Below are 24705 nucleotides of genomic sequence, written 5' to 3' on the forward strand. Positions count from 1 at the left end.
TCCTATATGATATATTTAACTGATATTTTTTAATCGTAACAACCAATGATTTATACAGGAAAATCATGACAATTAACAAAGTTGCCCAAACTTTCGCATCCCACTGTAACAAGTGCTAAAGTTATATTTCCTCTATAACAAGTACAGTCACTCTGTTACCCATATATAAAGTGCCGTAATTATATTTCATCTATAACAAACTCAGTCATTGTGTCGCCCATATAACTGACACAATTATATTTCCTCTATAACAAGTGCAGCCATTGTGTAACCCATAAAACAACTGTCATTATTATATTTCCTCTAAATCAAGTACTGTCATATCGCCCATATAACAACTGTCATTATATTTCCTTTATAATAAGTGCTGTCATATCACCCATAGAACAAATGCCAGAATTATATTTCCTCAATAATAAATTCAGTCATTGTGTCATCCATATAACAACTATCCATATATTTTCTCTATAACAAGTGCAGCCATTATGTCGCCCATATAAAACAACTGTTATAATTCTATTACCTCTATAATAAGTGCAGCCATTGTCACTCATATAATAATTGCCAAAATGATATTTCCTCTAACAAATTCAGTCATTGTGTCACTCATATAGACAATTGCCAGAATGATATTTCCTCTATTACAAGTGCAGCCATTATGTCACCCATATAACAACTGTCATAATTATATTTCCTCTGTAACAAGTTCAGTCATTGTGTCACCCATATAACAGCTGTCATTATATTTTCTCTATAACAAGTGCAGCCATTCTGTCACCCATATAACTACTGATATAATTATATTTCCTCTATTAAGTGCAGCCATTATGTTGGCTCTCTCCCCTTTTTGTGTCTTGGTAATCATTATACATTTTATTCATCATGTTAATTTTATCACTGTCATTACCACTTCTGTATTTTGTATTCTGTATGTTGTATAATTTTTTGGTATTTAGTCACTAATTATGTACCTTGTATATTGGTGTACACCATTGGCTGTATAATTCACCCCATGTTTGTTTCTTACTTTGTACAGCGCCGCGGAATATGTTAGCGCTTTATAAATCAATAATAATAATTATAACCAGTGCAGCTATTACGAGCCCCATAATACAAATGCAACCATTATGGCACCCCTACAACAAGTGCAGCAATGGTCCCCACCCCATAATACAAGAGCAGCCATTCTGTCCCCAATATAACAAGTAGTTATTATAACCCTCCCCCATACCACAAATGCAACCATTATGTCTCAGATATACAAGTCCAACCACTATGTCCCCTATTTTCAAGTGTTGCAGCCCAGAGACTACAAGGGGAGGGGGGGGGGGTCTTTGGAGCAGCAGCTGAACACTGCTTATACTAAGAAGGTTCCCATATTGCTTACACGCAAAAACGGTGGTGGGAAATTTGGGCGCAGGGTGAAGCTGAAAAACTGCTCACCCTGCTCCTGCAAAATTCCCTGCGTCGTTAAAATTCCCCCTTCAGGCCGCCATGGACTTTGGGAAAGACGCAATTCGGCTGCCAGCTGCTGCTGGCGGCTAAATTACACCGTTTTTTAAGTAATTAGGGCTCCGTCTTTTGACGACACCCAAATTACTGTCTGAGCCGCGCTATAGCCGTAATTCACATTACGGCCTATGGCAGCACATGGTGCACCAAAATTTCCAGCGCCGTTTCCTAATTTGGAATAAACACCCTTTTTGGGGAAAGGATACAGATGGGCCTGTACAGGTACTGGACATTTGGTAGCCCCCAATTACCCATCCTGATGCGTGACTTGCGTAAACCCTCTGTGGCGTACCCACACCGTAAAGGTTCCGGCTAGAGGGGCGCTGCCTAAAACGAGTGACTCTACAAACCTTGCTTTGTTTAAAAAATTATATGTTTATATGTTCATATAATTTACTTGCTTTCCAAGTGCAATACAACCAAAAGGAAACAAAAAAAAAGTTTATAAAGAACTTCCATAAATAAAATTGATAAATAACAATCAGGACTGTAAGAAAGTACAATAAAACACTCCTTTTAAAAAATACAATAAAAAAAAAACTCAATCTAAAAACATGTGCACCCAAACAAGCGTGATGGGCGGATATACCGTTAACAAGAACACAACCATTTACAAGTATAGGACCATTCTATATACTTTAGACTGAGGGCTCATTTCCACTATAGCGAATCCGCATGCAGGCACTGCATGCGGATTCGCATAGGCAATACAAGTGGATGGGATTGTTTCCACTTGTGCGTCGTGCGGGTGCGTTTTGGCGTGCGGGAAAAATCTGCAAGACAGGGTCGTCAGATTTCGCGTGCGGCAGGAATGCAGGCGAATCGCCGCTAATGCATTCAATAGGGAAATCGCATGCGGCTTTGTCATGCGGATTTCCCCGCGATTTCGCATGCGATTTCGCATGTAAAGCAATGGAGCTTTACACAGGCAGTGACATGGTTAAATTCGCCTGGCTCCTTGCCATGCGAAATCGCATGCGAAATCGCGGGTAAATCCGCATGCGGAAACGCAGCCGCATGCGATTTCTTCTGCGGTGGAATCCAGGCGATTCCGCACCGCTACAGTGGAAACGAGCCCTAAGGCAGAGCCTGTTGCGTCTTCCGTAATATGCGTATAAACGCGATTCCTGGATAAATGGATGGTGGTCGTAGATTGGCACAGCCCTAACGCTAACCCTACAGATAAAATTCGATGAAATGTCTCGTTCCTCCAATCAGACGCAGGTCTCCGGATTCGTCACCACCTCGCCGTTCTTTTCCTCCTCTTTTAAAAACCGCTCCGCCTCCGCTGGCTCCGCCTTCTCGCCGTCTGCCAACTTGTCTGCGGTTTTCTCGATGTCGCCAATTTCCGCCACTTCTTCTTTGGGGTGGGCCTCCTCTGGCCTCTTCTTGATGCAGAAGAAGTTGCCGCAGGTGAGGACCAGAGCCGAAGTCACGACTTCCACGCCCGCAACGATGAACACGAACATGTATCGGTTTGTGTAGTCCAAAAGTTTACCTACAAAACATGAATACAAACTGGTGGTCAGCGGGATTTTTTATTTTTTTTGTTCAGTTTATTGCAGTATTTCAAAAAAGACGAGCGATAATAAGAAAGTTAAAGGATACCCAAAGTGACATGATGAGATAGACATAAGTATGTACAGTGCCTAGCACACAAATAACTATGCTGTGTTCCCTCTTTTTCTTTCTCTGTCTGAAAGAGTTACATATCAGGAATGTAAGTGGCTGATAGTCCTGGCTCAGACAGGAAGTGACAACAGTGTGACCCTCACTGACACAGTTTTTAGTGACACAGTTTTTAGGGGGAAGCCAATTAATTTATCTATATGTTTTTAGGATGTGAGAGGAAATCAGAGTGCCCGGAGGAAACCCACACAGACATGGGGAGAACATACAAACTATGTGCCCTCGCTGGGATTTGAACTGGGGACCCAGCTCTGCAAGGCGAGAGTGCTAACCGCTATGCCACCATGCTGCCCACAGAGTAGAGTTGAAAACGTTTTGCGCCTGTTGAGCTGGCAAGCACCTGCCGTTTGCAAACTAACCCACAGTGGCAGACGCTGAGCAGGGCATTTCTTTTATTCAACAACCTTTAACTGGCAGTTTGCAGGTGCAGCACTCATTGGAATGTCTACGCTTACTGCCAGACCGACCGGTATGGAGACAAAAGAGTCCATCCTAGCAGAGCAGGCTTTCAGTCCACGGATTATTTGTGCAGCAGATGGTCAGTGGTTCCTGGCAGTTTCATGTCACCAAAGTATCCTGTGTAGTGTATGGGAACCTTTATCTCAGGCATACGCTAGCCAGATGTGGTTAATGATTGATATGTAGATATTGATCGCTGACCCTCTGTTCCAACTGGAGATCAGATCTCAGGAGAGCCTGCTGTGGACATAAGCTCTATACGGCTCACTGCATCACAATGGGGGCCTCGCTTGTGTGTCGCTCCTGCACACAACACACTAGTCTAAAGGTGGCCATACATACAACTTGGCAGCCGATCGACCACCTGACTCGATTATTATAATCAAATTAAAATTGGTACCGCCAAGTGCATGCCCGATCGACAATGCAACCAATTTTGGGCCGAAATTGATCGCATAAATCAGTCGGACATACTGTAAGATGTCGACCTTCATGGTCAATCAGGTGCGCAGTGGAAACTGCGAGTGATATTGGGACGCGCCGCGAAACCCCTGACGCTGTCCCTCCGCTAATGGTCAATGAGCCCCTCCTGGTTCCCAGTGTGCTATACATTACCTGTCCACATCTGCCACTGGCTCTGGGATCCCTTCTTCAGCCACACACGCCCCACGTTGTTACCGGTGTAAACGTGGGCGTGTTTGTAACGTCACACATGCCCACGTTACTACGGCAACCACGTGGGGCACATGTATGGACGAAGTGTCAGGGCGCCGGATGCGGTGTCGCAAGGCCGATCGTGGATCAATTTCAGTATGAAATTGATCGGTAATCAATCTGCAGTGTATGGGCAGGCAACAGATCTCACTCCGATCAGATTCGATTACAGAGAGCTCTGTCTCTTGGCTGAATCTGCTCACCATCGCTAGATGTACGGTCACCTTTATTCATTTGAAAAAATTGTATAATATATGCCCAGGTTTAAAGTGAACCTGAAGGGAAGAATAGTTCACTGAATGGGTACTTACCTAAGTAAAGAGAAGTCCCGCCCCCTTGCCTCCACTGATTCAGTGCTGGGTCTCCCTGAGCCTCTTTGACAAGGACTTATAGAAGTGTGTGCACGGCCCACGCTCCCGTCCATGAATGAGCGTGGCCACACTGCACATGTGCAGGACACCTCGCGCCTATGCAGTAGCATAGAGCTGATTGAGCTTGTTTTTTTTCTCTGTACCCAAGCGACTCCGTACTACTGCACAGGCACAAGTGGGGCTACTCTCGTTCACAGAAGTGATTGCTGCCGCAAGCTTAAAAAGGGTCCAGCACTGGATCGGTGGTGTCAAGGACGATGCAGGAAGCCGCTGGAGGAACCAGGGGCTTCCCTCTACAGAGGTTAGTATTGGAATCTTGCTCCCCCCCCCCCCCCCCACTTCAAATTACAGGTTTACTCTAAAGTGGACCTGGACTGAGAACTTTCTTTTTGCTCTAAAGGTTTGTTCACATCTAAAATCGAAATCGCTGGCGGCAGCGATTTTCAATTTTATGGGCGATTTCTACCCCCCCCCCCCCTTCGTTTGGGCGTTGCGGTTTTTTTCTAAAGCGCATTTGCAGAGCGATTCTGCTTTTTCACTTCCTGAGGTCAGTGTTTACATATTAGCTGTGTCTGGTAAGAACTGCCGAATTTCTGTGCCGACACAGCTGAGTCTGTGATTACTTGCAGCCGAGGGAGAATTAGACAGGCTGTTCTCTCTAAAAACACACAGGGTGCATTTCTGTTTTCCTTGTATCCCGTGCAAGAGTTCAGGTCCACTTTAAGGTGCCTATTAATGGTACAATTTTTAGTGAACGTTCCTATTCAATAATAATAAGCAAATTGTTCCGATCGTATTGTATGAAAACAAAAAAGCTGGCGAGCGTAACTGCTCCTTAATGATTGCATCCTAAAAAACATGGTTGATCTGCATCGCAGATTCTTTCATAGATACGATCACAAATACGCGTTCTCCTGCACGCGTTGTAATGTGTAACCGGCCTAACGCAACACATGGTGGTGTTGAAGTTGGACGTCAGATTGAGCTGCGTTATGAGGCTCTTGGTGCTATCCCGGGAAGTCCGGATCTTTTCAATGATTCGGATGATTCGAATCGGATCATTAAAAAGATCCGGATCTTTGAACCGAATCTTTGAATCATTTTACTAGGGAAGCAGGGGTGCAGCAGAGTGAGAGGTGCAGGAGAATGAGGGCACATGAGGGTGTTAATGGGGAAGGGAGAGATGCAGCAGGAAGATTGTGCTTGTGCACAGAAGCTGCAGTTCCTGTCTCTTCCAGACATCCACTGTGAACCGAATCCTTCATTGTGGTGATCCGGACGATTTGACTCACAAAAAGATCCGGATCAAAGATCCGAATTGTTCATGATCTGGACAACACTTCAGTGCAGTGAACATTAATTAGCCATGTGGCTAGGAACAATAGCGGACTCTTCCCTTACTGAGCATGTGCAAACAGTCTAACACAGCTAAAACCACCTATAACTCACATAGGGTTGCCAGGTGTCCGGTTTTAGACCGGACAGTCCGGTTTTTGGCCGCTGTGTCCTGTCCAAAAAGGCATGTTAAACCGGACAATTAAGATGTCCGGTTTTATGCCTTTTGCCACCACCCGTCCGCCAGCGCTGCGCGACCGCTGATTCGCTGCCTGGCTGTCAGTCAAAGGCACAGCCAGCCAGCTTATGCGGCGTAAGTTACGCCAGCTTAGGTACCGCCCCCGAGCCCGCGCTTCCCGACGTTGCTACGGCAACGCCAACGCTGCGTTGCCAACGCACGCATGACGTGCGTCACTCACGTCATTTGCAATGCGATTCTGCATCTGCGAAGGAAGCAAGGTAAGGTCAGGAGTCTGGAGATATGGTGAGTGAGTGACCCATAATTCTCTGGTTGTATTTCCGCTCTTTGTGTGCATTGGCTCCGCTCTATCTCCCCTCCGTATAGTCCAGGCGTGACTTTCAATCTCATTCAATCTCGCCTGAGCCCGCTGCTTACTATACTTTACACTTGAATTCATACTATTGTACAACGCAATTTATACTGTTATACTGTTATATTTGCTCAAAATGTGTACATACATGTATGCGCAGATTTATATTTTAACTTTATGCCTATGTATGTCCACTTTATTGTTCTCAATAAAAAATTTTGGTGGGAAAAATTTTTTTTTTTTTAAAACTTCCCGCAAGAAATCGACCACTTCACTGTGCAAAAACGCCATAAATGCATTACATTATTTGCATAGTTTTCCAGTTTTGTAATAGTTTTCTGCTCTGTCTCTTATTATGTGCATTTACTGGTGAAAAGTGGTCTCTTATTATGTGCATTTACTGGTGAAAAGTGGTCTCTTATTATGTGCATGTACTGGTGAGGACAGTTAGTGACATGGCTATGTACCCTGTAATGTGCTGCAGAAGATGTCAGTGCGATATAAATACTGTAAAAAACATTTTTTAAAAAGCCCATTGCTTAGCCCCACTCTACATAAAAGTGCGCTTCTGACTCCGCCCCTAACTCCACCCCCTGTCCGGTTTTCTCCATCAGCCGACCTGGAAACCCTAAACTCACAGCATGCTGCACTTTCTTTGAACGTCCAGCGTTACACTGTGATGCAACGTGGGCACTGTGAACAGCCCATTGATTTTTCATTACTGTGAGTTGGGCTGCGTTACAGGCTGCTCTAACGTGCGCCTGTAACGTCCCACTGTGACAGCAGCCTAAAGGGAGTCTGAAGCAAAAATAAAAACAAAAACAGAAAAACAGATACTCGCCTAAGGCCTCATTCACATCATTTAGCGGAGATGGAGGTGCGATCGGAACGCAACGCGTCCGATCGCACGCCATCTGCGCTACTATTCGCTGCGCTGCAGATCCCATTCATTACAATAAATGGGATCTGCGCTGCGATTACCAAAAATGCGTGCAGCACGCGATAGCGCAATCGCTCTGCCACGCAGCGCATATGATGGGAACGGTAGAAGGGCTGTCTATGCCCTTCTACCATTCTTGCGCGTCGCACACTATACGCGCTGCCAAAATGCGCACGGCAGCGTGTATAGTCTGAACGAGGCCTAAGGAGAGGGAAGGCTCTGTGTCCTATAGAGCCTTCCCATTCCTCTCCTGGTCACCGCGTTCCCCCGCAGGCTCCCCCATTAGCAGTCTCTGACCGATCAGTCTGAGACTGCTACCCGCCACTGCCCGAGGCTTTGGAAGTCTTTGGGAGCCTTGCATGTGCGAGCACCCTCTCTCGTGCACTTGTGCATGTGCAGTACAGAGCTACCTGCTCCCGCGGCACTGAACCAGAGATCCAGCGATGGAGCGAGTGGAACGTCAGGAGAATGGAAAGGCTCTTCAGGACCCAGAGCCTTCCCTCTCCTTAGGTAAGTATCGTTTTTGGTTTTTTTTTTCACTTCAGATTTACTTTAAATACGGCTTTTTATTTCCATCTGAAAGATCTTATTGAAAATCTGATCATTTGCTAAAATTTGCAGCATTAACCACTTAATTACAGCGGAATTCCGACGAATGGCTGCACATACTCGCTGCAAGCGCCGTCCATCCCGCACGTCGGGAAGCCTCCCACTCTGCTGTCGCTATGACGGCAGAGTTCCTGTGAGCCGGTCAGGAGGCGCTTTCATTGGCTCCTGGCCCTGCCTATCAATATAAGCCAATGGGAGCTGCTTACGTTCATAGACAGGGTCAGGAGCCAATGAAATCTGCTCCTGACCTGCTCACAGGGATCTGCCGCTATAGAGACGGCAGGGCGAGTGAGCTGCGGCGGGGAGACAGCGGCGAGATCATTGGGAGCGCCAAAAGCGGCGAGAACGCGCAGCATCAGTGAATTGAAATCTACACCCTGGCAGCCAGATCAGCATCAAAACAGGGCATAGATTTCAATTAACGTCGTCCTTAAATGGTTAATAGGCACCTTTAGACACCCTCAAGAAAGACACAGGTCAGACGGTACATGCACTTTCATATGAGCAAACTGAGCTCAGAGCCTGTAGAGACCCCAAGTCTCCCCCTACTGGTGGCTGTAGGAGTGCAACACACATCGGGTGTCACCATCAAAGGGTTGACACTATAGATGAGTGGGCAAAGCAAAATTCAGTTTCACAAGAGGCGAAACAAAGTGAGCATTGATGGACCAGGGCCATATCAGTGGAGGGTTAAAGGAAAAATGAAGTGAAAATATGGAGGCTGCCAGAGGATCAGCAGGACTGCCAGGCAACTAGTATTGCTTAACCTGCCTGGCGTTCTGATTCCTGCGGCCCTGCAACCTAGCGCTAGCTACATGATTCCCCCCTTGCTGCGGCGTCCCTCCCTGTCCTTCGATCGCCGCTGGCGCTTATGCCCATCCGGAAATCCCGTTCTGAACGGGATTTCCTTGAGGGCTTCCCCCGTCGCCATGGCGTGATGTCATCGACATCGTGACGTCATAGGGAGTCCCGATCCACCCCTCAGCGCTGCCTGCAACTGATTGGCCAGGCATCGCACGGGGTCTCGGGAGAGGGGGCCCCTGTATCGCGGCGGATCGGCGGCGATCAGGTAGGACATGCAGCCAGCAAAGTGCTTGCTGCGTGTTTTTTAAAAAAAATTATTCAAATCGGCCCAGCGGGAGGTTTTGCTACTTTGTGTTCCCAGGATTAATTAATTTGATCAAATAGCTGCAAAACCTTTAGGCTAGCTAGTACAGGTGACTGCCACCCCCTGATCGCCTGCGAGCCCCCCTTTATACATTACCCAGCCTGGATCCAGCGATCGGCGCAGCCTCCCCGCACAGCTCCGGTGTTCACTGTTCACTATGGGGAGGATCGCACATGACGTCGCCGACGTCATGCGCAAACCCGATCCTCCCCATAGTGAAGACCGGACCTGTGCGGGGAGGCTGCGCCGATCGCTGGATCCAGGCTGGGTAATGTATAAAGGGGGGGATCGCAGGCGATCGGGGGGTGCCGGACACCTGTACTAGCTAGCCTAGTGCTAGCTAAAGGTTTTGCAGCCATTTGATCAATTTAATTAAGCATGGGGACTCCTGAGGCCAGTGAGCGGTATGCCCGACACAATGTCGGGCATACCGCTCAGGAGGTTAAAGAGAGCCTGAGGTGGGCTAAAAAAAAAAAAAAAAAAAAAAAAAAAGTAGGCTACCTGATATGCAGGGCTGAGCGGATCTGGTAGCCACAAAAACCGCTGCTCCTATAGGCCGCAATGGGCCACTTTCACTTTTGTGACCTCTGGGTCATGACGCTGCGCTGAGAGACCGTGTTGTCTCTCATAGCGTGCAGGGAGGAGGGGGAACGGCAGGGGGCGTGGCCAGGGGGAAAGAGCTGCCCAATGGCAGCTCAGGAAACCCTGTAGGAACGCTCCTAGCGGGCGTTTTAGACAGGGAATTACTCTCCCCTGTTTACCTCTGTATTAGCGACAAATCTTATCGCTAAACTCGGGGGGGGGGGGGGGGGGGGGCAGACAGTGGTGGTTGGGGGACACAGCGCCATATCATTAGGCAGAGAACATGGCTCTGTGTCCCATCTGCCCCCCGAAGATCCACCTCAGGTTCTCTTTAAAAGGAAATAAATATGGCAGCCTCCATATCCCTCTCGCTTCAGTTGTCCTTAAAATTCACCTTGGTTGCTGCCTCAGGCCACAGCGCTCCATGCTCCTCAACATCCTCCTGATACTTCTTCCTTTTGCCCCCCCCCCCCCCCCGATACTTCCTCCTTCCAGCTGTGAAGCTCCGCAGCCAGAGGCGGCGACCAAGGTGAGTTAACCCCCGCTGCCATGACCTGCATCCACCAATGCTTGAATTTAGCTTTCGCCCACTCATCCTTAGTGGACACCCAAGGGGTTAATGCAGAGTGCACAGCGAAGTGTCATACAGCACCTGTTCAGCCAGCACCCTTCTTCCTCTGTATATATTTTGTTTTGATAGTGGTGGTGCTGGGATTTGTCTTACGTTGGCTGTTTACTTACCTGTATATACTACTTAAAGTGAACCTCCAGACTAAAAATCTACTCCGCAGCACTGAAAAGACTTGGGCCTCGATTCATCAAGACTTATCAAATCAATTACCGACAGCTCGGTAAATACCGAACTCGATAAGTCAATTTTAGGATTCATCAAAGTTATCTACAGCTGTCAGCGAGCATTCGGTAATCATTCGGTAATGATGCGGTAAAACAGAAGAAGTGCAATTCATGAAAATGAAAGTGGGCGTGGTTTAGCATTAAATTTAGGATTAGTTCTCGCCTTCACTGCTCTGTCGTTATTCCTGTCAGATCATTGCTGACAGAGAAGATGGAGCCATTGGAAGTGGTTATTTATCAGCTGAGAGTGATTCAAAGGCGCAGAACGGCAGAAGGGCAAGAATACGGTCTAAAACTACATCAATTTGCAAGAGAATGGATTTATTTGCTATACCAGGACATCTGCATTTCTCTTGAATCATCTTGTAAGAGAACACAGGCAGTGCCCAGGTTAACTAAATTGCTAGCTGCACTACATTTTTTCAGAAAAGGCTCCTATCAAATTGTGGGATTGTCCCAACCACTTCCAGAATCCTGGTCCAGGTGTTAAGCCCTATTCGGAATGTTGCTATGTGGTGTTCAAAGGACTGCCTTTTTACCCACAATTCCATGGGAATCTTATGGCCTTGTGTTAAATTACCGCTGTAAAATGGAAATATCGACACATTACCGAATGGTTACTGCATTGTTATCGAATTCACACCGAATGCGGAAAAACCTTGATAAATACAACTAGAAATCGATAAACTTCGAATTCTGTAATTTAACGAACTGGAAAAAGCTATCGCAAAGACAATGATGAATCGAGGCCTTGGTGTTTCTTTAACAGTTTCACAGCATCAGAACTTTGTTGTTCTTACCCAAGCCACATTTTTAGCTGCACAGAAGAAAACTGCCCGGGCATTTTTCCTCTGGTGCTGTGCAAAGCATGATGGGATTTCTGATGTTCTGATGCTGTTGTTGTTCTCCTTCTGCTGTTTTGGTGCAATTTATTATTATTATTTTTTTTAATTTGCGATTTGAAGCCTAGCGCACGCAGCTGAGAGAGGTGATCCGGACACAGGACAGTTGGAACTGTGTCTCATGCTACCTGTCACCTCCTTTCAACCAAAAAGATGGCTGCTCCCATGAAATCACAAACATTTGCCTGTTCTTTTAAAACAGGGTGGGTAAGAAGTTATAAAACAGGGTGGGTAAGAAGTTATATTACCTATCTATTTTAATTAACATAATTAATGTAACTTAATGATGGTATGTTATTTTAGGCTGAAGTTCCCCTTTAAAGTAGTACCTGTAGGGAAAAAAGTGAACTATTGAGATACTTACGGTACCTCAGTAGAAGGAAGCCTCTGGATAATCCAGATATTACCTTTAAACGCTCTCTAAAAACTAATTTGTTCCGACAAGCATATGCGTAGGCCTAGAAATGAGCGTAATGACGTAATTACGATTTCGCGAAATTTCGCGTAATTAGTGTAATTACGATTATGGCCGTAAGTACATAATCGTAATAAAGAAGGATTTCACGAAATTTCGCGTAAGCGTAATTTTCACGTAATTTTCGCATTACAGTGGGTATTACGAAATTAATGCGTATGGCCATGCTCCCAAGCGGAAAAGTTGACGCATGGATCAATGTTAGGTAGCCGCCGACTTTAAGGGTTAATAGCAAAGCCCCCTTAAATGCTAAGAGCCTCAAATTTGGAGAATATATTAAGGAGATCAGAAGGAATAAGAGGGAAAAATTTTTTTTCAAAAAGACCTTATAGTTTTTGAGAAAATCGATGTTAAAGTTTCAAAGTAAAAATGTATACATTTAAAAACCCGCCGGCTTTAACGGTTAATAGCAAAGCCTGCTTAAAGTTTAGGAACACCAAATTCCCAGGGTATATTAAGGGGATCAGTGGAAATAAGAGGAAACATTTTACATTGTAAAATTTTACTTTTTTCGTGGTTATGTTTTTTGTTCAATTAAAATACTTTTTCTAAGTGTTTGTGTGTTTATTTACTTTTAACTCTTAAAGGAAATGGGTAAGGGGTACAAGTACCTCTATACTCATTTCTCCTGGGAGGGGGGGTGGGCATCTGGGGGACCCCTTACTCCCAGATTCCACCATGAACCCCCCCCCCCCCCAGGAAATCGCGGCCTCCACCTCCACCGCCCATCGGAGGTGGAGAAGAGCCCCTTGTCCTTGGATTGGACAAGGGCTTGGAGGGGGAGGGGAAAGCTTGGCTGCCCCTCCCCTTCCGAGACCCCCCAATCCATGGACCATGCGGGCTGGTATAGTCAGGGTGCGGAGCCCCACGCGGCCGGTGCTCCGCATTCTGGCTATCCCAGCCTGCATGGGGGACAAGGGGTTAAAAAGGTCTGGGAGGGGGGACCCCACGTCGTTGTTTTTTTATATTTCCCACACTCAGAACGAAGTAAGTAAAACTCTTCCCACTTGGGGGAATCTATGAAAATAATACACTATTGTTACCTGTGCAAAAAAAACTGACATTTTCCGCATTTAAAAGACATTTTTGCCCTTGAAACTTAAAAATCGATTTTCTCAAAAGCTATAAGGTCTTTTTAAAAAAAAAATGTTTTCCTCTTATTCCCACTGATCCCCTTAATATACCCTAGGAATTTGGTGTTCCTAAACTTTAAGCAGGCTTTGCTATTAACCGTTAAAGTCGGCGGGTTTTTAAATGTATACATTTTTACTTTGAAACTTTAACATCGATTTTCTCAAAAACTATAAGGTCTTTTTGAAAAAAAAAATTTTCCTCTTATTCCTCCTGATCTCCTTAATATATTCTCCAAATTTGAGGCTCTTAGCATTTAAGGGGGCTTTGCTATTAACCCTTAAAGTAGGCGGCCCTATTTATATTATACGGAGCGTTACGGTTTACCGCGAAATTACGGTAGCGTTTAATGCGAAATTACGGCATGAACGAAACGCAAAATTACGCGTTGAAAATTACGCTTACGGTATTTTCAATTACGATTTTAATGGCAATTACGATACCGCAATTTCGCATCGTAATCGCAAATTTCGCATGCGTAATTATAGTAATGTGAAATTACGAAGATTTCGGCTCAACTCTACGTAGGCCACTTCCCTTTGTCCTAATACCAAATTGCACTCCTACTAGGTATCCTAAAACACACTGTCTCTATATATTTTATCGTATACTACCCCTCCTCTTGTTTCCCCCCCCCCCCCCCCCATTCCCTTTAGATTGTACGCTTGCAAGGGCAGGGCTCTCTCCCCTTTTGTGTCTTGGAAATAATTATACATTTTATTGATCATGTTACTTTCATCACTGTCATTACCAATTCTGTATTTTGTGTTCTGTATTCTGTATCATTTTTTTGTATTTTGTCACTAATTATGTATCTTGTATATTGGTGTACACCATTGTACAAATGTGCGCCCGGCCATGTTACCGTCGGTAAACAAGAGTAGGGCCGGTTCACACGGACGGCAGGCGGCGTTGGGGCGGCCAGGAAGTCGCGTCGTCCTGTGACGTCCCGTTCGGTGGCGGCGGTACAGAGATCGTCGCGATCTGCGTTTCTCGTCCCCACAGGGGGACATGAAGCCGCGCCGGCTAGCCGTCCCTGGACGTTGCATGCGGCTTCTAGGGACGGCCAAAACGATGCGTTAAATCGGGATCAGAACGCCGCGTTTATGCAATCGACTGTAATCGACGGTAACCGCGCAATGCTAAACGCTCCTATTCACTTGAATAGGAGAGTTTAGCCGATGGGTCCCGAACGCTTGACGGTAGACGCCGCCAAGCGTCCGTGTGAACCGGCCCTAACTGTGCATTAGCATGGAGCCGCTCGGGCACAGCGGAAAAAGCCAAGCCCGAGCAGCTCTGTGCTACTGTGAAGACACGTTTGCCACTACAATTGGCCTAAAGAAGTGGGCTCAGACCCACAGTTCCCAGTGAATAATACATTTTATTGTTGTCCTTTTTGAGGTAAGCCACCACTCCTTTCATTTTACTTACACCTAAGGGTGCCCCTTACCCCCCCTTTGTGCTTCTCACCCTCCTTTGGATGGGTCTTTTTGGCCTTGTGTGGCTTTGCCACACTTAGTACCAGTGTGTTTTCCTAAGAGAGCGACCGCGTCCAATATCTTCTGGACACCCGAATGGAGTTAGGTTTGTGCATCTCCACCTGCTGGTGCAACCTACCTTTGTCATCATTTTTCTTTCGTCACCTTTTTCTCAATTTGGTGACCTATTGCGCTCTTTGGGCTCCTACTGTCTCTGGGCCAGATTTATCAAAGCATTACCGACAGTTTTTTCTTCTTAAACTGTTCTAAACAGAGGAACTGTTCTGCATGATAAGAAACTTCTCAAATCCTACTTAATAGCGGCAGTTTAGCGTGGATTTCTAGAACTGCAGTTAAGAAAAGTGCAAATCCATCCCTAAACTGCTGCAGATTAAGAAGTGCTTAATAGCAGTTCTACATATTGTGCAGCAGTGCAGGCTAGGCATGATTTGTGAAGTGCTCCTCCCCTGCTGAATTCCTTACTCCAGAGCCTGCTGGAATCAGTACAGCAGATGTATTTGTAACCTCAGCAACAGCAATTTCCCTTACACACTGCATTGCCTGAGAGATCTTCCTAACTCCTCCTATTCCTAACAGTTTAAGAAGGAATCTGCACTATTTTAGTGATTTCTTAGGCTGTCTGAGACAATTCTGCATGGATTTCTAAAAACCTACTAATAATTTGTCTCCGACAGTCTTGATAAATGTCCACCAGAGCCTGCTGGAATCAATACAGCAGATGTATTGGTTACCTCAGCAACAGCAATTTCCCTCACACACTGCACTGTCTGAGAAACCTTTCTAACACCTCCTATTTAAGAACAGTTTAAGAAGGAATCTGCACTATGAAGTGATTTCTTAAGATGTCTGAGACAGTTCTGCATGGATTTCTAAAAACCTACCAATATTTTGTCTCAGAAAATCTTGATAAATGTCCCCCTCTGTCTTTCCTTTTTAAGGCATACAGCCACCACCTCTTCATCTTGTGCTTGCACAGTGCGGCAGTGCTCAATTATAGACAGAAGCACAGGCACGACTTTCCAGAGGAGAACATGGGAAGCTTATGGAGAATCTGGGGCTTCCCTCTACTGAGGTAAGTATCTGACTTTTCTGTTTCCTAATGTCACAGGTTTGCTTTAGTGAAAAAATATTTAAATTATTATCTGGTATCCAGTTTTCAGTACATTACTGTGAATAGTGGACATTCGCTTACTGCTTGACAAATATTTACCATATCAGCCTGCCTCAATATAAAAATATGCATCTTGTTTACCTGCTGAAGGAGGTCCAATAAGAACTGCTACCGCCTCTGCCAGAAGCACCAGTCCAATCGCACTAGAGAACTTTTGTGTTCCGACAATAGCCATGAGGACTTCAAACTGTAGAGCACCAACCATCCCATAAGAGATTCCAAAAAAGATGCAGAAGACCACCAGGCCTCCATATGCATCAGCCATGGAGCCCATCAAGTCAGTGAAACCATTGAAGACCATAGCAAAGCCAAAGAGGTAGACGCAGCGCGGTCTGACCCATTCCAGACCGGCAATGATGCCACAGGTGGGCCTGGCGAATATATCAACAAATCCAAGAATGGTGAGGAGGAAAGCTGCCTTCGTGTCTTGCGTGCCCATGTCCTTTGCATAGCTGACCACAAACACTGGCGGCACAAAAAGCCCCAAAACCATGATGGAAGCAGCAAGGGTGTAGATGACAAAGCCCCGATCTTTGAACACCGAGAAGTCCAGAAGCTTTTTCGGTGGAGCCTTTTTTTCTTCTTTGATCTCTTCCTTGTCTGTCTTCGGTGGTTCTAGAGGCCTCATCAGAGCACCACATGCACAGCAGTTCAGAAGAAGGCCCCCAAGAATAAGGAAGCCCCCACGCCAGCCAAATTCATACTGCAGAATCTGCCCGAGGGGGGACAAGGCACAGAGGAATACAGGGCTCCCCGCAGCCGCCAGTCCGTTAGCCAGTGGACGACGTTTGTCAAAGTAACGGTTTAACATAATGAGGGAAGGCTGGAAGTTCAACGCCAGGCCCAAACCTGTTGGAACAGAGAAAAAGATATAGGTTACAAATAGTACACACTGTAAGGAGATACAATTAGGTAATCAATTACTACTAAACGGATCCATATTCTTGCACAGCACACAATGAAAAGTCTTTATTACACATTTGGTTGCTGAAGAAACTCATTTCTCTCTGTTCTGTGCTTGTTTAGCCAGATCAACTGTCTAATTAGTTCTTTTCAGCAACAGTGAATAGACTGCAGGGGAGCTCTGCTCTCATACAGTAAATATTGATGCTTAACCCTTTCAGAGTTCCCTGCAAAAGTGAAACCAAGTTAAACCAGCTATTTTAGGATTAGATTATTTTCTTTCACAAAGGTCATCATTCTATGGCTTTATCTTTTAGATGATGTTGTGAGGTAATCATGTAAAAATACCCTTGGAAAAAAAGGGTGTGGGGGTTTCCGCTAGTAAAATATTGGTAACATTACTGATATTCTACTACTTCCAATAGTAAAATAATAGTAAGCTTTTACTATGTCTTACTTACTTACTCACACACAGAACCCTCCCTCTACCGATGCCTATTCCTAAGACCTTCCTCTACCGATGCCCAACCTTAAGACCTCTCTCTACCGATGCCTAACCCTGAGACCTTCCTCTACCGATGCCCAACCCTGAGACCTTCCTCTACCGATGCCCAACCCTGAGACCTTCCTCTACCGATGCCCAACCCTAAGACCTCCCTCTACCGATGCCCAACCTTAAGACCTCCCTCTACCGATACCTAACCCTGAGACCTCCCTCTACCCATGCCTAACCCTAAGATCTTCCTCTACCAACGCCTAACCCTAAGACCTCCCTCTACTGATGCCTAACCCTAAGGCTACTTTCACACTAAGACATTTTATTTTAGGGGACGTTAAGGTCGCATAACGTGCCCCTAACGCAACACGTGGTGGTGTTGAAGTTGGACGTCAAATTGGACCGCGTTATGCGGCTCTAAAAGCAGCCACTCCAGGATAGTGATGGGAAGTCTGGATCTTTTTAAGGATTCGGAACATTCGAATCGGATCATTGAAAAGATCCGGATCTTTGAACCGAATCATTTGAATCATTTTACTAGGGAAGCAGACTGGGTGAAATGACTAGCAGGACAAGACTTTCCCTGCACTGTACATTCTGTATGTTCCTGTTTCTTCCAGACAGACATCCACTGTGAACCGAATCTTTCATTGTGGTGATCCGGATGATTCGACTCACAAAAAAGATCCAGATCAAATGAACCAGACAACACTGAGTCCCACCACAAGTCACCACAGTGCAGTGAATATTAATTAGCCATGTGGCTAGTCACTGAGCATGTGCAAACAATCTAACGCAGCTCTATAGGTGTATAACATACAGCATGCTGCATTTTCATTTAACGTGCAGCGTTATACCCTAACCCAACATGTGCACTGTGAACAGCACATTGATTTTACAGTGCTGTGAGTTAGGCTGCGTTACTGGTTGCTGTAACGTGGGACTTTAACGTCCCACTGTGAAACCAGCCCAAGACCTCCCTCTACCTGTGCCTAAACCTAAGATCTCCCTCTACTGAGGCTTTACCCTTATGTGTGTGTGTGTGTGTGTGTGTGTGTGTGTGTGTGTGTGTGTGTGTGTGTGTGTGTGTGTGTGTGTGTGTGTGTGTGTGTGTGTGTGTGTGTGTGTGTGTGTTTGTGTGTGACCCGCATGCTTACGTAATTCTTAACTCTCGATGATTAAATAAGATTTTAGGATCCCAAGAAAGTCCTGTTTAGAATTGGGGCCGTAATGGTTTCGCTCATCGGCTTATTGTCACCTCAGGTTTGCTTTTCACTTCAGGAAACAAAGTCGACACAGGATGACCACAGTACAGTTACCCACCTGTGAGGACCCCGGCAGTGAGGTAGATAGTAATTATACTCGTACAGAAAGAGGCAGCCACCATCCCGAGAGAGGCAAAAAGGCCTCCAACCATCATGACTGGCCGGCACCCGAACCGATTGACACAGATGCTGCAGAGTGGACCTGTGGAGAGAAATGAGCAGAGATCACTAAGGGATTGTGTAGATGGGTTGTTCCAAATGCAATACAATCTGTTCTGCTTAATTTGAAGAAACACTAATACAGTGCAAACACCATGCCTACACATATCACACTTGCAGTGCATTAGTGGTGTATCAGGGGCAAACCCAGGATTTTCAATGGGATCAATCAGGAGCAGTTTGGATACTGATAATGAGGATTGCTAATGAAGGGGAATGTGAAGCATTCACACAGCAGGGTACAGGGCTGTGCTCATACATGACTCGGTTTAGTTCCCCAGAGCTGCTCCATGCTCAGTACACACACCGCTGCTCCATGCTCTGTACACACACTACTGCTCCATGCTCTGTACACACACTGCTGCTCCATGCTCTGTACAAAAACACTGCTGCTCCATGCTCTGTATAAACACTGTTGCTCCATGCTCTGTACAAACATTGCTGTTCCATGCTCTGTACACACACTGCTGCTCCATGCTCTGTACACACACTGCTGCTCCATGCTCTGTACACACACTGCTGCTCCATGCTCTGTACACACACTGCTGCTCCATGCTCTGTACACACACGCCTTCTCCATGCTCTGTACACACGCGCCTTCTCCATGCTCTGTACACACACTGCTGCTCTATGCTCTGTACACACACTACTGCTCCATGCTCTGTACACACACTGCTGCTCATGCTCTGTACACACACTGCTGCTTCATGCTCTGTACACACACTGCTGCTTCATGCTCTGTACACACACTGCTGCTTCATGCTCTGTACACACACTGCTGCTCCATGCTCTGTACACACACTGCTGCTCCATGCTCTGTACACACACTGCTGCTCCATGCTCTGTACACACACTGATGCTCCATGCACTGTACACACACTGATGCTCCATGCTCTGTACACACGCTGCTGCTTCATGCTCTGTACACACGCTACTTCTCCATGCTCTGCACACACACTACTGCTCCATGCTCTGTACATGCACTGCTGCTTCATGCTCTGTACACGCACTGCTGCTTCATGCTCTGTACACACGCTGCTGCTTCATGCTCTGTACACACGCTGCTGCTTCATGCTCTGTACACACGCTTCTGTTTCATGCTCTGTACACACGCTGCTGCTCCATGCTCTGTACACACGCTGCTGCTTCATGCTCTGTACACACACTACTGCTCCATGCTCTGTACACACACTACTGCTCCATGCTCTGTACACGCACTACTGCTCCATGCTCTGTACACACACTACTGCTTCATGCTCTGTACACACACTGCTGCTTCATGCTCTGTACACACGCTGCTGCTTCATGCTGTGTACACGCTGCTGCTCCATGCTCTGTACACACACTGCTGCTCCATGCTCTGTACACACACTGCTGCTCCATGCTCTGTACACACGCTGTTGCTACATCCAAAGTCAACTGTAGCAGGGAAAGAAGGGGGCAGTGCTGTGAGCTGCAGGATGCTTGCAGATATTCAGGTGTTTCAACTTGTGCCTGTCCCCAAAGACTGCACTGACCCTGGACTGAGAGGGGGATTCTGGGCAGCTGTAATCCCCCACTGCGTTTGCCTATGGATACCAGATGCATGCAAGCTGGGTACGATCTGCTTTATCAGAGCGCATCGGCAAGGTCTTTTCTTTTATTTAACCACTTGCCGACCGTGCACTCATAACGCGCGTCGGCAAAGTGGCAGCTGCAAGACCAGCGACGCACATCTCCATCGCCGGCTGCAGTCTAATTAATCAGAATGCTTCCTGTCAATTCATGGCGGGGGGCTCCGTGAATAGCCTGCGGGCTGCCGATCGCAGCTCGCAGGCTAAATGTAAACACAAGCGGAAATAATCTGCTTTGTTTACATTTTTACAACGCTGCTAACAGTAGCAGCGTTGTACTAGATCAGCGATCCCCGGCCAATCAGCGGCCGGGGATAGCTGTCACATGACAGGCAGGAGCCTGTTAGAGGCTGCACAGGACAGATCCGTTCCTGTGCAGCCTCCGATCTCCGGGGCAGGGAGGGAGAAGAGGGAGAGGGGGAATCCTGCCGTGGAGGGGGCTTTGAGGTGCCCCCCCCCCCCCCCGCCACCCACACGCATGCAGCAGTGATCAGACCCCCCCAGCACATCATGGTGGGGAAAAAAGGGGGTGATCTGCTCGCTCTGCCTGTTATTTGATCTGTGCTGGGGGCTGTAGAGCCCACCCAGCACAGATCTTAGAATTCAGCGCTGGTCCTTAAGGGGGGGGGGGGGGGGGGGGGGGTAAAGGCTGAGTCCTGAAGTGGTTAACATGGAAAAATTGGCTGCAACTGAAATTAAACCAACAGAGGCATGCAGCGACCCCTAGGGACTTAAATGACGCACCTTGAATAGAAATCAGATGCAAACCTATGCACTAAACCCTAAACTAAATACATTGCATGCAAACTGACACACATGGATGTAGATAGCCACAAGTAGACTTAAGGTGCCCATACACTCGTCAGATTGGCAGCAGATAGATAAGAAATGCATCTGATGATCTATCTGATGCGTTTTTAGAACATTTTTTACCAGGATAGAATTCCAATAGATTTCAGTTTGAAATCTATTGAAATTCGATCTGATGGCATATTTTTGCCATCAGATTTCCATTAAGGCCAATGCAAACTGATAAGCAATCTCACCAGATCGACCTAAATTTTCAACCCTGCCAGTTCGAATCGATCGAAATCGGCCAACCAATTTGCAAACGATCAATCGATCGATCGATCGGGATCGATCGGTTGGCCAGAAAATCAGCTGAGTGTATGGGCCCCTTTAAGGTGGCCATACACTTATAGATTTACAGCAGATTCGACCATCAGACAGATTTCTGTCAGATGCCTGTCAAGTCGAATTACACAGAAATCTCTCTGATGTGTGCCACACACTAGAAACAGATTTTCAATAGATTTCACAATGAAATCTATTGGAAATCTATTGAAAATCGATCTAAATGCATTATTGGACCATTACATCCAATGCAACTCTATGGGCCATCGATCTGCTGCCAGCAACAGATCGACCTAGATTATCCATCCTGTCAGATAGATCAAATCGATCAAAATCGGCCACAAATCGATCGAATGAGGAATTTGATAGAATCGATTTCTGATCGATCGATTCTATAGAATCGATCCATGGCTAAAAACGACCAGTGTATGGGCCCCTTTACATTTTTGTACAACAGAAGATATTGGCAGTGCTTCCAAATAGGCTGCACCCGAATTGACCAGCTGCATATATGTGCAGAGCCCAATACACGGGCAGATTACACAACTTGCATTGAAAACAGATGCAGCAAATGGAGGACGTTAGCTTCCAAAATAGTTTGCTTTAATTTATTTATCCATTTCAGCCTGCGGGTTGTTTCAACCATAAAGTGTACCAGAGCTGACGACATATGAAAAATCGCTACTTGCCTGGGGCTTCCTCCAGCCCCATAAGCCCTTGCCATCCTCCCAAGGTCTGCCATTCCACCGCAATCAGCCCCAGTAACAGGCTCAGTCAGTTCCAGTCTTGATCTTCTACGCATCCACAGACCTCCCGTACATGTGCAGTAGACCCGGACTGAGGCGACTGAGCCAGTTTTCATATCGTCAGCTCTGGTTTACTTTAAAGAGAAACTCCGACCAAGAATTGAACTTTATCCCAATCAGTAGCTGATACCCCCTTTTACATGACAAATCTATTGCATTTCACAAACAGACCATCAGGGGGCGCTGTATGACTGATTTTGTGATGAAACCCCTCCCACAAGAAACTCTGGTACCGCGGTACTCTGGGCAAACTGCCACAATGTAACAATGTTCACAGACAGGAAATGACTGTTTACAGCTGTCTGTAACAGCCAAAGCAGCTACATAACCTGCCCACAGTAAAATGTCACCATGTGATAAATGTCAGAATGTAAATCTGGGAGAGGAAAGATTTTACAATGAGCAAACACTGACTAAATCATTTATACATAATTATTGTAAAAATGAAGCACTTTTTTTATTACATTATTTTCACTAGAGTTCCTCTTTAAGGATGGAAGCAATTTTCCCCTATATATTTTCCCCTATAGCGCTCCTCCCATTCATTCGCCATTAACTTCATCACCAGTCATCACACCTGAATGATCTATATCTTGTTTTTTCATCACAAATTAGGCCTTTTAGGGGTGATACTTGCTTTCAGTAATTACTTATTTTGTATGCATTTTATTGGGAAATACAAGAAAAAAAATGTAAAAATACACAATTTCTACAATTCCATCCTCTATAGTTTTAAAATAAACAATACTACTAAAGATAAAACCCATACATTTTATTTGCCCAGTTGTCCTGGCTATCACAACATTTAACCACCTTAGCGGTATGGACGAGCTCAGCTCGTCCATTACCGCCAGAGGGTGCCGCTCAGGCCCTGCTGGGCCGATTTACATGAAATAAAGAGCAGCACACGCAGCCGGCACTTTGCCAGCCGCGTGTGCTGCCCGATCGCCGCCGCTCTGCGGCGATCCGCCGCGAGCAGCGGCGAAAGAGGGTCCCCCCAGCCGCCTGAGCCCTGCGCAGCCGGAACAAATAGTTCCGGCCAGCGCTAAGGGCTGGATCGGAGGCGGCAGACGTCAGGACGTCGGCTGACGTCCATGACGTCACTCCGCTCGTCGCTATGGCGACGATCTAAGCAAAACAAGGAAGGCCGCTCATTGCGGCCTTCCTTGTTTATTCCGGGCGCCGGAGGCGATCAGAAGAACGCCTCCGGAGCGCCATCTAGTGGGCTTTCATGCAGCCAACTTTCAGTTGGCTGCATGAAATATTTTTTTTTTTATTTAAAAAAAACCCTCATGCAGCTGCCCTGGCGATCTTAATAGAACGCCAGGGTGGTTAAACTATGTTTCTAGTACAATGTATGGCAACAGTATATTATTTGGAAGGTGTATTTTTTCTGTTTCTACCCTATTGGTAATTAAAAGCCCCTTATTTGCTAAAATAACAGTAATATACCCTCATTATGTACATATTAAAAAAGCTCAGACCCTAAGGTAACTATTTATATATTTTTTCTTTTAAACTGTCACCTTTTTTTTTTATGTGTTTATTTTTGGTATCTACGTGGGAGGGTGGGAGTGAATAAGGTTTTATTAAATATTACATTTATTTGTTTAAATTTTTTTACTTTAACTTTTTGGCCACTAGGTGGTGCTATACACTATCCTGGTAGTTACCAGGAATTGCTCAATGTAAAAAATTTTTTTTTTTACTTTGTTTGTAGTTTCAGTTTTATGAATTAACATGCCTTGTGAGTCGAGGCACGTTGATTCATTCACAGGGGCTTCGGTTGGTTCGGGGAACACATGTTCCACTTCACCAACTGATCCCCTGTAAGTGCCACCAGGAACAAGGGGCGGGAGCGCGCGCCCACCGCAACAACACTGGACATAGTTACGCATCCAGATAGACTACAGCGGCTCCTATCTGGATGACTATAGTTAGGATTAAGTGGTTAAAGGACCACTATCATAAAATATTGTAAAATACAAGCATATACAGTAAAACGTACATTTATTATTATTGATTTATAAAGCGCCAACATATTTCTCCCAAAGTACAGTGCACTATAAATTCCCTTTTTCCTATGTTGCTGTCACTTAGAGTAGTAAGACAGATCTGTGAGGTTTTTGGATTAGTCTATATCCTCATGGGAGATTCTCAGTATTACCTTTATTCTTTACAAAAACAATTCCTGGAAAGGATCTATACAAATACAAATATGCCAGCCTGCCTACTTGTTTATAAACTATTTTGGCAGTTGGGCTGAGCAACTGCAATCCAGTAAGTGCTTTTGTGAATAAAGAAAA

At 45.8% G+C, this 24705-nt stretch overlaps 1 protein-coding gene across 1 annotated transcript in view; it reads right to left on the bottom strand.

The window, feature by feature from the left end:
* Positions 1–2010: 2010 nt before the first annotated feature.
* SLC16A3 (solute carrier family 16 member 3) overlaps positions 2011–24705 on the bottom strand; it is a 115992-nt gene continuing 93297 nt past the window's right edge. Inside the window, exons 3-5 of the mRNA XM_068262245.1 lie at positions 18686–18829; positions 16045–16812; positions 2011–3010 (exon numbers count right to left, since the gene is read on the bottom strand). Of these exons, the coding sequence (XP_068118346.1) occupies positions 2727–3010; positions 16045–16812; positions 18686–18829 (1196 nt within the window). The 3' untranslated portion in view covers positions 2011–2726. The remainder of the gene's footprint in view (positions 3011–16044; positions 16813–18685; positions 18830–24705) is intronic.

The sequence above is a fragment of the Hyperolius riggenbachi genome, chromosome 12 (genome assembly GCF_040937935.1).
Source record: "Hyperolius riggenbachi isolate aHypRig1 chromosome 12, aHypRig1.pri, whole genome shotgun sequence".
Taxonomy (NCBI): Eukaryota; Metazoa; Chordata; class Amphibia; order Anura; family Hyperoliidae; genus Hyperolius; species Hyperolius riggenbachi.